The sequence below is a fragment of the Leptidea sinapis genome, chromosome 46 (genome assembly GCF_905404315.1).
Source record: "Leptidea sinapis chromosome 46, ilLepSina1.1, whole genome shotgun sequence".
Taxonomy (NCBI): Eukaryota; Metazoa; Arthropoda; class Insecta; order Lepidoptera; family Pieridae; genus Leptidea; species Leptidea sinapis.
This window is the reverse complement of record NC_066310.1, coordinates 1,930,003-1,943,448: the sequence shown is the minus strand read 5'-3', so window position 1 is coordinate 1,943,448 and position 13,446 is coordinate 1,930,003. Positions and strand designations below refer to the sequence as shown.

The window sequence follows — 13,446 nt, the reverse complement described above, 5'->3', positions numbered from 1 at the left end:
AAAATTATACTTATTCTTTTCCAAATTTATATAATTTCTGTGGTTTCGCCGGAAAATTCGAGATCTAATATTTTGACGTTAATGCCGGTTTTGATGCAGTTTATGAGTCCGTCAGTGTAGTTTGATGCTACTACTTGCACCCAATAACTCTTGAGGTACTTCTAATTTATTTAATTCAAACAACAGGTTTAAATGGTGTCTTATAATTAGAATAAATAATTAAAATGTAATATAGGTACTCAAATAAAACTATGTTTTTTTAGAAAGTTTTATTTACATAATATTATTATTTAATTATGTTATGAAATACAAACATGTAAGTATTAAAATGTGAATGATGAATACATGTTGCTGGTAATACCTGAAAAAAGAAAAAGAAAGACTTATAAATACTCATTGAGATAACTATTGTGACTCAGCTGAGAAGCCACAAAAAATATTAAGCAAAAATTTTTTGTTAAATATTATATATATGTGTTTATGTATAACAGTCACTCAATATTATGATTAACAATAAGAAGTAATATAATTGATTAAAGAGCAATCTATTTCACTGCAAAGCAGCCTTATCATTCATTTAAACCCAAGCAGACTGAAGTTTGTGCTTTGAAGTTTAGCACAAAAAAAAACCATTTGTCGTTTCACCACTCTTCAACAACAGTTCCCTTAAAGCCTCGCCTAGTATCGGAATACTAGGTCTCAAATTTCAAGTGATTGCCTATTCCCAGGTCATTTGGAAGGCAAAGCCAGATTGTTTTCGGGGAAGCTGGGTGTCATAGAGCAAGGCAATAGTTCAAGCCGGCCCACATTCTAACACAATAGTTATGTAGTAACATGTGTTTTCGGGGAAGCTGGGTGTCATAGAGCAAGGCAATAGTTCAAGCCGGCCCACATTCTAACACAATAGTTATGTAGTAACATGTTTATTTTTTTTATTTCCTCTATTTTTTAACAATGTGTCTAGCTTGTCCACTGACATAGGCCTCCTCTGGGACCTTCCAGTGCTCTCTCTCCCGCGCTTCTCTACTCCAAACTGGTCCAGCAACCTTCTTTATGTCATCTTCCCACCTTAGTATCTGTTTGCCACTCTTTCTTTTAGCATCTATCGGGTACCAATGGGTGAGTTTCTGTGACCACTTATTTGGGCATCTGATCATATGACCCGTCCATTTCCACTTAAGTTTTTTCACAGTTTTTGTTATGGGGATCACCTTTGTTTTTTCTCTTATGTCTGTTAGTCTTTCTCTGTCCTTTAATTTTATGTCCAATAGGCTCCTCTGCATGGTGTTTTGGCATACTTCCAGTTTTCTCATATTTTCACTTGTAAGGGCCCAGGTTTGGCATCCATAGGACATACATGGTGTTATGCAGGTGTTTAAAATCTTGCCTTTTTCTTGTACTGGTATCTCCTTACTTTTCATGATCTCCTTCAATGACCAGTAGTGTTTCCAAGAGTTACCAATCCTTTTATTGATCTCTTTATTCATTTGGTCTGTTGGGGATATTGTCTGGCCTAGATATTCATATTCATCCACATACTCTATGCTTGTACCTCTTAATTCAATTTTTGTCTTTGGTCCATTTGTCATGACTTTTGTTTTAGATGTATTCATTGTCAACCCAACTTTTGTGCTTTCCTCATCTAATTGATTGATAATTTCGTGTATCTCTGTGGGATTCTCACTCAATAGTACTATGTCATCTGCAAATCTTAAATGATGTAGATATTCTCCATGTATGATAAGACCTTTTCTTTCCCAGTTAAGAATTCTGAAGATCTGCTCTAATACTGCTGTAAATAGCTTTGGTGACAAAGGGTCCCCCTGCCTAACTCCTTTCTGTATCTCAAATTCTTCACCAATGGATTCCAATTTTATTCTTGCCTTGCTGTTTTTGTATATTTGCTGTATTATATTAATATATTTTTGTTACCTTGGGTTTTTAGTGCTTCCCAGATGCTGTGGTGTTTTAAGGAATCAAACGCTTTATTAAAGTAAATAAATGCTGCATAATATATCTTTCTAAATTCATTATACTTCTCAATAATCCGCTTTAGTGTATGTATATGGTCCACAGTTGAATAGTTGCTTTGGAATTCCGTTTGCTCAATAGGCTGGTTTTCTTCAAGTATTCTGGTCATGCGTGCTAAGATTATTTTTGAAAATATTTTATATAAGTTAGGCATAAGGCTTATAGGTCTGTAGTTGTTCATCTGCTCCTTGTCTCCTTTTTTATGTAGTAGGGTAATTGTAGTTGTTTTCCATTGCTTTGGTATCTCCTCAGATATTAATATATTATAGAAAATATCCACTACAGAGTCTAATGCGGCCTCTAGAGATGATTTTATATGTATTACTAATCAGTAAAATGAAATGGTGGAGTCTCAGGAATGTTCAGTTGGTAATATGGCTTTTTATTAAAAGTACTGTAATGAAAATAAACCAAATTTTTATGGTAAACAATGGGTCACTTGATGTTAAGTGATCACCACTTAAAACATATGAATTTATGTATGTTTAAGTAAGTATATTGTATATAATATATTTTTGTCTTGCAACCCATAACACAGGCTTCACCTAATTTGGGGCAAGATAATTTGTGTAAAATAATATTGAATTATTGTATTATATTTAATGATAAACATTAATTTTTTTTTTGATACAGAAGTTCTTTTCTTACATTACTACCATTGAAATATAACAAAACACCAACCCACTCATCTAAATTTATTTATAGATATTATTTATTATATTATACAAATAAAAAAACATACCTTTATTTCGAACTATTGGCATTTATGTAGTGATATAGTATAACCAATAGGAATATTGAAACACCTAGTACATTTGAGAACACGGCCAATTGTATGTCTGTAATCATTTTGAAGTAGGTACCTAAAATTAAAAATTATTATTTACTAATTGGTATATTACTTTGCCTCAGGTCTTTATTACATACGAAGCCGTAGTTTAAATCCGCAAAATTATGTATTAAAATACACATTTAACTAGTTAAGCATGTTCACATGTTGAACTTGACTGTTGCAATCTATAAGCATTTTAAAGTGCTCGTAGGTTGCAATACTTATTGATGTACGATAAAAATAATTTATCGTCATTTCGTTACAATGTTAATTCAGTTTATTTATTGTAATGAATAAAAAATATATTACCTACCTACTTAGCTGATTGTGAAGCAAAGTTGAAAGAATATTCAAATTAGTTTATGTACTGTATATTGAGCAAATATATTCTTTAGTATTGTTTTACTTTAACTTGATAGTCGATAAATAATTAAAATTGTAAGTGGTAATGCAATACGATTTAAAATATCCACGTCAAAACTCAAACGTCAAAATAAATAATCTTTCTAGTATTTACGTAGATAGAAGACCTTCTATCTACGAGTAACGGTAGGTACATTACTATAGTATAGTATTGTAGGTACTCTACCATGGAGCCCTGACAGTGTACAAAAAGAAAAAGAGACGGCTGTCACTAGTCAGCCGTTTCTTTGAGGATTTACAGGTCACACATTTGTCAGCATATCGAAACTCTCTAAGATAAAAGTAAATTCACTCGATTATATGAAACCTTTTGATAGATTTACAAATGACAGCTATAAACTTGTAAAAAACGGAGATAGCCGAAATCGACTACGTATTAAGCACTACTATTCGCTTTCAAACTTAGCCGGATTGCACTTCGTCGCCAATTACGATATGAAATTATTACTCAAAAATTTATGTGAAAATTGATATTTTAAATTAAACATTTCATTTAGCGATTTCTTTTTTCTTCCTAAATTATAACCCGCCATTATTGTTGAAAATCTTATAGCTTATATCATAACTTATCTTACTTTATAAGTCAAGTATAGATTTTTTTGGAACGAAGTTCCTTACGGTAGGCTTGGAGGGGATAGGGATTTTGCTGCGCGACCGAACTGAAGAAAATGTGATAGTAAAACCGTAAGAAAAAATCCGTGGAAAAAAGTGCGTGGAATAAAACCGTTAAATGAGACGTGCTATTCCTGCCCCGCAGCGTTCCTGCAAAATAACTGCAAGAGGCCTGCTTAGTAGAATAGCGACAGGCGTGGTATTTATTTAGTGGAATAGCTCTACAGAACCTAATTGTAGGCGTTTTCTCCCCTTTTCCCTTTCTTTCTCCCCCATTTACAAGTTATAAAACTTATGACGAGTTTATTTACCGTCGTTGCCACATTTTTATGTACGAATCATAAATTTAGTATGCTTCCGTAATAGACGAACCTTCTGTGAAAGTGAGATAACTATCCTTACATAATACGGAATAGATGAAGCCCATGAAACAATTTAGTCTCCTGTCAAATTTGACCTCTTTTTAATTTTAGTGTTTTTATCGTTAATGATCTGTATTTTAGTGAATATTAATTAAGAATTATAACGGTGTCGCGTTCTGTATTCGATTGTGTTGTTACATAAAGCTACAATCCAACTAAAGAAACATTTCACAGGTAAATACTGATTCTTCAACACTACTTTCGTGATGTTTAATTTCATAAAACATATGCACTAAAATAATAAATGTTTCACTTCATACACGCAGTAAACACTCTACTTTCTAAAGGTTATATTAATTAAAAAAAATGTGTTAGTAAATAAAATATTGTATACGTGAATATGACATGAAAATACTACACACTTCACTAACTCACTAACAAATCAGTAAAACTAGCACACATGAACATTTTAAATTTAGCCTCGCCGTAATGAGGTGAGATTTTGTCTATTACGCTAGTTTAGGTACTAATTATATGGTACGAACTGCATAGGGACAGGCTGACCATCTCTGAAAATGCCCAATTCCAATTCAAGAAAAATGCAGGGTTATAAATAAATAAAATGAATGCACAGTAGGAAGAAAAAAGATATCAGAGAATGAAATTTTTAATTTAAAAGATTTTTATTTAATTTTATTTGGGGAGCTTACAGCAACATTTACAAAACCGAAAAGTAAACATAATTCTAAATGCCAATTACAAGCTTCCACATGTATATTTAGGTATATTCGCCACAATATTCAACACATATTTAATGTGTAGAAGTAGCAGTAGAAAATAAGAAAGTCAGCCAAATGTAATATGATTAGTTTTTGAATATATAAAAAAGGAATCATACAATTAAAAAAACACATTCCGACTGAAGGACTAGCATATAATATGATCATGAAATAAGTAAACAAAAATTCATAGAAGGGAGATGTTGAAAAAATTTAAGCGTTCGATTAAATTAATGTTATTCATCCGATAATCGGACGACAAATTAATTATAAGTAATCGTCTGGTTGACGGACGACTAGCAACAACCGCTAAGGCGCCAAGCAGGCATAGGAATGGGTAACCAAATAAGAAAAAAAAAATATCCTAACTCTCAAGTTGGAGTAAACTATAGTCCATGAAGTAATTAATAACTTTTAATTAAGTTTTAGTAATAAATAATTATTACATTCATAATAATAAGTAATAATCGATATGTAATTTGTAGGTATAGATAAGAAAATTGCTACAAATGTGTGACTTTAGATGAAATTTGTTTAAATGTAGTAGCGGACCCGATAGACGTCCTGTCCACACGTGTTAAATTTGAAAAATCGGTCCAGAGTCCAGACGTTAATAGATCACTAACATACTCAGGAGAATTGTATGTCGTCTGTATTGAGAACCCAAAAAATCATTAAAATCGGTCCAGTCATTTAGGAGGTATTCAATTATGAATCTAAACCATCCTCGAATCCACTTGAACACACACAGAAAAATTCATTCACGTCGGTCGAGCCGTTTAAGAAGAGTTCACTGTTAACACCTACAGAAGAATTATATCTTTTAAACAATGACTTTCTATACATATAGACAATGCACCTCATACAAAATCAAAGCCGAAATATGGCACATGCCATAAATGACACCGTAATAAACTTCGACTGCTATGTCTATACATTTCTGCGTTTACTTTTACATTAATCTTTTAGTGGTGTAGATAATATAAATCAACCTCGAGGAAGTAATTCGAGCAAATTTCACTCGACTTATTTGGTTTGTAACCTGGTGCCAAATCTCTTTCACTATCTCGTGTACGGGAAAGCTGAAAAATATACATAAAAATACATAAGTATCGTTTATCATTAGGTAACGATACTTCCGTGAAAACGTGTAAGTGCTATTTACTATGTAATTATTCACGTTTTTGTTTGCCATTCACACTACACAGAATACAATATTGCTAATCATTGTTCACTAGGGCTTTAAAAATTTTTTTAACAAAAATACAACCGACTTCAGAAACACTATTCCAAAACAATAGATATAATATGCACTAAAAAGTATAAAAATAATTGCGTATTTTTATACAATCTAATTAATAAATCTAATTCTTGTAACGATGATTGTTATTTAAAGAGAGAACCTAATCAAACTATCACCAAACTACCTTTGAACTATATCCTTTCCAATAAAAAAACGAATTATCGAAATCGGTTTGCGCGATATAGTTATTTCTAAATTTGTTGCGCACATACATATAGCAAATATAATTTAACTAACTTATTAACTTTTATGATTTTCTCATGGTTGCCATTGTCAGATCTGGACTAAATCAAGGGACCACACGGTAAGCACCAGCTTTGAAATAAAAAAAAGGATTACCCAGTCGTCACAGGTCGTCTGAAATAACCTTACCGATGATAAGTCACACCATCCTTTTTTTGAGTCGTTTATGTATTATTTAAGCACTTTTTACAGCAAACTTAGGCTTGTTCATTGGCACACAGTTGACACACGACTAAGGAGAAAAGTGTGCTTACATTGTCTTTAAGCACACTTTTCCCGTTCCGCTGTCAGACTGCGAATGATATGTCCATATGTATAGAACGTCATTCATTATAAAGAAGTTACCCGAGCCAATACGTCATGTGATAACCTCGAAAACATTTGGCAACGCACGGCATTTTTTGGTCGGAGGCGCTTGAGTCTGACAGTTGACACTATTTGACGCTTGTTATTGACATATTTATTTTGATCTAAACTATACCTACACAAGCAATTTAAATTTTAAACTTCATATTGTTCAATTGAATCATAACGTATACTAAAAGCCTGGATTAGCTAAATATTAGTTCTATTCTGTTTTAAATTGTATTACTAGGTTTTTATTTTTAATTTATATAGCTGGCTTTTGCCAGTGTACAATAATTAGTGATATTCAATGTGAACAAAACATTTAGCTCCGTTACGTAGTTAAGATAAACCGCTGAAATGTATTTGTCATCTATTAGTTCTCGTTTATTAATGCACGATATAAATAGCTGGGATCTGATTAAATCCTTCGGTAATTCTGATGCTCTTTTGCGAGATGTTTCGTGGAGCGATGACAGTAAATATATGTTACAGGTAACTAACTATTAACAATTTTTGGCTATTATATGTAAATAAATTAATGTTTACCGGAAGCTAAACTATCTATTTAATATTTCGTAGAAATTTATTCAGTAAAGTTTTTAAATCTATCAATTTATATTTAGCACAAGAATGCCTTTTCCCCTTAAATGTACAGATACTCTCTTTATTACTGCCTTATTATTATTTATTACTCTCCTTAATAACAGGTTGATATTAATTTTGCCTGCTTGCATGCCACCATTGCCAAAGCCTCTAAAACATTAGGATTTGTCACATTGAATTGCAATGATTTAAATTGATTTAAGCAAACATAACTATCTGTAATGTATGTAGTATTAATTTGCCATAGTTGGAATATTGCTCTACAGTATGGTGATCACTGATCACACTACCAAATAGATTAGTAAAAAACCAAAAATGATTTAAATGGCAATTCTTATCAATACAATCTGTTCATTACACACCTATTTTGACAGCTTGCAATATTTTAAGATGAGTGAAATATTTAACAAAAGGAATATATTAGAATAAATATCTATTATAGAAAGTTTTGCATTATGTGCTGTTTGGAGATGAAGCTGAAGCTTAATAATACACTATTTGATCTTAATTTCTTTTCCTTTTTTAATTGTTCTATATCAGCTCCTTCGATTGAACATATTTAATTATTGCTGTTTTAACTTTTCTCATGTCTTGTAATGTGAGATACGGCACCCTTATTTATAAATTTGTCATATAATTATTAGGCTGTTGCTGTTAGTTTTTAAAATCTGTACTCGACAACCAATCCAGACCCTGCCACCACAATAAGTTTCCTTTTAACTGGAATGCTGTTTGACCTCGACTTGCTGCGTCAGCTAGATTTTCCTTAGTTTTCACATAGCGCCGTGATTGAGGTGGTATTATATCGTGATTTTCTTCACTAGGTTTGCTACGAAGGGTTTCCAGCAGTCGGGGTTACCATTAATCAAACCATCAGCTACCATAGAATCCAACCATAAATTTCAATTTTTGTGCTGCTGATGCTAATTATTATTTTATTTATTAATTTTGTTAATAATTCCATGGCACATAATTCTAATCTAGGTAGAGATCCTTCTTTTTTATTAGGTACTAATCGGGATTTTGCTGCTATTATATTAGTCGAGATTGTGCTATTTTTAACCACTCGAGCATATGATGCATGCATAGGCTTTTATAGAGGCCTCACAGAACGCATGTAATTCCATTATGCTATTCTCATTACTTTTATACCACCTGGGAATTTCAATATCTTTTAAGGTTTTTAACTCCTTTTTAAATTTATCCATTCACTCTTTATATCTTCAGAGAATGGGTCACGCCATTCTAGCTAGGCTTGTAACAATACCTTTTGAAATAAGATCTTAATTTTTGTAGTAAATAGCGCATAAATAGGTTAGGATTTTTTTTTCTTATGACAATAATGGTTACTAATGGGTCAAATAGCTTAGACATTTCGGATAGTAATTTTCTTTTCGTTAACAGCTTTGGTGAGTATTCTTTTATTTGGTCATCATAGTCAAATAAAAATACGTCACTAATAGGGTCCCATCTTAGGCCTAAGGTTTTTGGAGCGTTTTCTGTTTTAAACATAAATGCTGTTTGCTCGTTTCGTTCTGCCCTGCTTATATTTTCAATGAGGCTCTTTTCATTTGCTATCCATTTTCTCAAACGGAACCCTGCTCCACAAAGTACATGATTCACTTCCGTTATTTTTTGGTGACCCTCGCTAATTGTTGTTGTTGGCGTTGCGTAGAGACGTCGCTTCATTGTGTGTCTTCTACCGCATTTATCACGGGGAGTGTTCCGAAGAGCTGTTCAACCTGATTCCTGCCGCCGAATTCCACCTTCGCACGACACGCCACAAGTTACGATATCATCCCCACCATCTGGATATGTGGCGGTCCTCGACAGTGCGGTTTTCAAGGAGCTTTCTTCCTCGTACTACGAAGCTGCCGAATGAGCTTCCTTGTGCGGTGTTTCCGGGACGATACGACACGGGTACCTTCAAAAAAAGCGCGTACACCTTCCTTACACGCTCTTGTGATTCCTCTGGTGTTGCAAGAGAGTGTGGGCGGCGGTGATCACTTAACATTAGGTGACCCGTACGCTCATTTGTCCTCCTATTCCATAAAAAAAAAAATTGTGTGTGCTCCAGAAATATGATCATCCATAAAAAACTTTTCTTTAATGCTCTTTGCTGCTTTTTGGAAATTATTTTGTTCCTCTCGTGCTAGCTGATGTAAAGTCTTAATTGCTAAGAAAGGTGCTGCTTTGGTTCCGTAAGTTAAAGTAGTTAATTGATACGCATTTATAGGCTGCTCAGGGCTTGATCTCCACCATATTTTTTGAAGCTTTTGATCTTCTCCCCTAACTAATATCTATACATTTTTTCGATATCAGAAGCATCCTTTTGCATGTTGGGTCCTTTGTGCATAAGATCGTTTAAAATATAGCCTGAAGTAGTTTTCGCTGATGCGTTAAATACTACTCGTAGTTTTGTCTTGCTGGATGCTGCTTGCTGTACCGCATGATGAAGTAAAAAACATTGTATGCTTGAATTTTGGGTTGCTAGTTTCATGTGTTCCAGTTGTTGATAATCGATCATAAATTGCTTCTTTTGCTCGAAGAGAAATCTCTTGGATGTTTTCGAATTCTTCCCTGATAAAATATTGATGATTTGTTGACTCATACGGTAAAAGCTTTTCATGGGTTTTTTGACATTCAACCCATAATGATTCTAATAAATCTAAACGCTGTCTACAATACTCGATATTCTTACGCTCTGCACAATCTTTTTGAAAATTACTTAGTAACTTTGTCTCAAGTTGAGTGGTATATAAAAATTCCATTTTAAGATAAAAAATCAAATTTAAAAATTAAAAAAAATGGAAAATTCTTACCTGGTCCCCGGATGCCTCATGATAGTTGCTGCTGTTGCTGGCTGACGCGGCGCTTCTTGACGCGTGGTACCAGCAACTGTTGCTTGAATGCTGCTGCTTGATATTCTTTACGGGGTTTAGCTGATGACGGGCTGGCTGTAGTTCACCTGATGCGATGTACGTGGCGACACGTGGAGATGACCCAAGCTGCTGTTAGCTTATGGTTTAAAAAATGCTGGGTTTTGCTGCTGCTATATGATCTTAAATCGCTATTTTATGGAAGGCTATGGCTAGGCAAGAGACGACACGTAGATTTCCGGTTCCACGTCGCACGTTACACACGCGGCACGAACTTATTAGTTTATCGGTAAATCCGGCTCGAATATGTACGGTTTACGTATTACTTAATGGACTGTATTAGGTCGCTACTAGATAGAGAATAACTTTGCTCATTTTAACTATGACTTTATTAAATTACTGCTAAATTAAGTATATATATGAGCTGATATAATTTATGAGAGCACTCGCTGCTGTGAGTGAACACGGTTAAGATTGCTGATCGGGCGAATAGCTTATCGACCTAAATTACATAATTAAAATAATTATTTGTTCGATACTCGAACAGGAGGTAATCCTAAACCAAATCTGCACTATAATCTAAATGTGGCATCTCAATATTTTTTTACTTGATTATTTTTAAAATGCAAAATTAAAACCCAATAACTTTAAAAATTTACTCAAATAAACTTTTGTTAATTACAGGTCAATTCAAAAGGCTCTGTCGAAGTTTTGAGTCCAGTAGATAATGACATCAGAAGTGTACAACATATACCCATAAAGGAATCATGGTCTGCTAGTTTTCATCGGGAAGGCCACAGGCTTGTAGCCGTTGGTACTAAGAATGGCGGCGTCGTAACATGGGATACGAAGAATAAAAGTGTAACCAAAAGTTTTCCTTTGCCCGCACAAACAGTTCCTGTAAATTTTATTAGTTACAATTCAAAAAATACTAGTATAGCAGCTACATTGCAAAATGGAGACACAATTGTATACAGTCTTGTATCTAATGTTCCAGTTTTAAATGTAAAATTAAATTGTTCCAAAAATATATCTGCAATGAAGTTCCATCATGAATCTCAATCAGTACTCGGGCTTGCTACAGATGAAGGTCATGTCGTAATAAGAGATGTTATCGTGAATAAAGATAGAGGGTACTATGAGAATGTACATGCATCACCTGTTAGTGATTTCTCATTTTCACCTATTAACAAGGATGTGATGCTTACCTGCGGCTATGACAAAATAATACATATCTACGATATACGATTGCAAATTGTTGTGTCAACTATAAAAACGTCATTTGCACTGACTTCTCTTACTATGAATGGAGACAATAAAGTTGCTCTTGGCACCAAGAGTGGACATGTGTTAGTGTACGACATGAGAGATTATACATGTCCATACAAGGTGTTAAATGAACATGACGAAGAGGTGACAAGGGTGGTGTATCAACCATCACGAAGAAAAACTAATGTAATAGATCAAAGTCTGAATGAAGTGTTCGAGTGTTCTATGAAGATACATTCTCCAGTAAGAAACAGATCGTCAGATATGTTCTATGCTGACAACTCATTGTTGAAAAAACATTTGGATCCTGTTACAGACAACAAAGCAGATTCTTTTCTAGTAAATTTAGGCCTTGATCAGTCAAATACTGATGTTGATGTGTCCGCAGATTTTTTGAGGAATGGGGATAAGAGTGAATTGAGATACCCGCAGCTGAATACTGAAAAAAATATCACCAAAACATCAACTCCACTAGTGAACCGAAATGTTGATTTCGCATTTACATCTCCATGTGTGATACCAAATGGTGAACCACTTGAGGTGCCTGCATCACAAAATCAAGATAATATTATACCAGTCCCGATGGTTGATAACAAAGCCATTGACGAATTAAAAGATTTTATTAGTCAAAAAATATTTGATGTTGCCTATGATAATAAAAATTATTTCTTACATGTCAACATGGCTCTAACTAAGCAGAAACTTTATCTAGAAAAGCAGTTCTCCAACATAAGTGCAAAATTGGAAAGCATAGTTCAAACTCAAAATGCTTTATTTGAAGCAAATAGGAACTTGGTTCTACAGATAGAGAAATTAAAGTCTAATAATAATTAATTACATCTTGTTTGTAAGTAATTACATAAGTTTCTTGTTGATCCTTTAGGAATTCTGTAAATTACAAGTACCTGCATGCACTTGTGGCCCCACTGATTTTGTTGTTGCGGTAATTTGATGTTAGAATCGTTTTCTCTACAAACTGTTATGCATTTATTTAAACAAAACCCATTTATTCCTTATACTTAATAATTTTTAAGTACCAAAATTTACCAGCGGGAGGCTCCTTAATGGCGCCTTTTTCAGCTGTGAAGCAGTCATATGTAAAGATTGTTGTGTTTTGGTCGGAAAGGCGCGTAGCTAGTGAAATTACTGAACAAATGAGACTTAACATCTTATGTCTCAAGGTGACGAGCGCAATTGTAATGTCTTTAAGAATTTTTCGGTTTCTGAAGAATCCTGAGCGGCTCTGCTTTGTTATGGGCAGGGCGTATCAATTACCATCAGCTGAACGTCTTGCTCGTCTCGTCCCTAACTGTCATAAAAAAGTTACATCTTATAATCTGAGCTATCTGCTAGTTGACGTCAAAATAATAAATTTGAAACTTGTATAAATTAACAATAATGTGACACTGTTTTATAGAGTTAAATGTTATTCACTTACAGAATATTATCTTTGATGTGGACTTTGGATGACACAGTCAACACCTGATCACGAGTTTGAAACAGCTGCAATATATTATGTACTCAACCAAAGCCCACATCACAGAGAATTTACGGTCAGTGTCATTTCAATAGCAATGATATCAATACATCTCAAGACCCACCAACTTGGATGATTCACAAATTGGACTAAATTCCAGAAAAACGTTCCAGACCACAATCATGTCGAAATTGAGTTAAGAACACGAAACCTGCATGTGATTCATATTAACGGACTGACAAAAAATGGCAGCCCTACTAACACTCTATATATGTTATCATGACT

General features: G+C 33.8%; 2 protein-coding genes across 3 annotated transcripts; one reads left to right on the top strand and one right to left on the bottom strand.

Moving 5' to 3' along the window:
• Nucleotides 1-249: 249 nt before the first annotated feature.
• Nucleotides 250-3,359, bottom strand: LOC126978026 (dolichyl-diphosphooligosaccharide--protein glycosyltransferase subunit 4). Of its 2 annotated transcripts, none has more exons than XM_050826761.1 (3): nucleotides 3,177-3,359; nucleotides 2,774-2,894; nucleotides 250-361 (listed from the first exon to the last, which is right to left on the bottom strand). In XM_050826761.1, exon 2 carries the CDS (start codon nucleotides 2,878-2,880, stop codon nucleotides 2,776-2,778), a length of 105 nt encoding a protein of 34 aa, XP_050682718.1. In that variant the 5' UTR covers nucleotides 2,881-2,894; nucleotides 3,177-3,359; the 3' UTR covers nucleotides 250-361; nucleotides 2,774-2,775. The 2 variants fall into 2 exon arrangements, with proteins under 2 accessions (XP_050682718.1, XP_050682719.1); XM_050826762.1 differs by having other exon boundaries at nucleotides 255-361; nucleotides 3,173-3,358.
• A 3,931-nt stretch (nucleotides 3,360-7,290) lies between these two features.
• LOC126977872 (uncharacterized) lies at nucleotides 7,291-13,083 on the top strand. Its single transcript, XM_050826503.1, has 2 exons — nucleotides 7,291-7,425; nucleotides 11,100-13,083. The coding sequence occupies exons 1-2, from the start codon at nucleotides 7,291-7,293 to the stop codon at nucleotides 12,516-12,518; spliced, it is 1,554 nt and encodes a 517-aa protein (XP_050682460.1). The 3' UTR covers nucleotides 12,519-13,083.
• The last annotated feature ends 363 nt before the right edge of the window (nucleotides 13,084-13,446 follow it).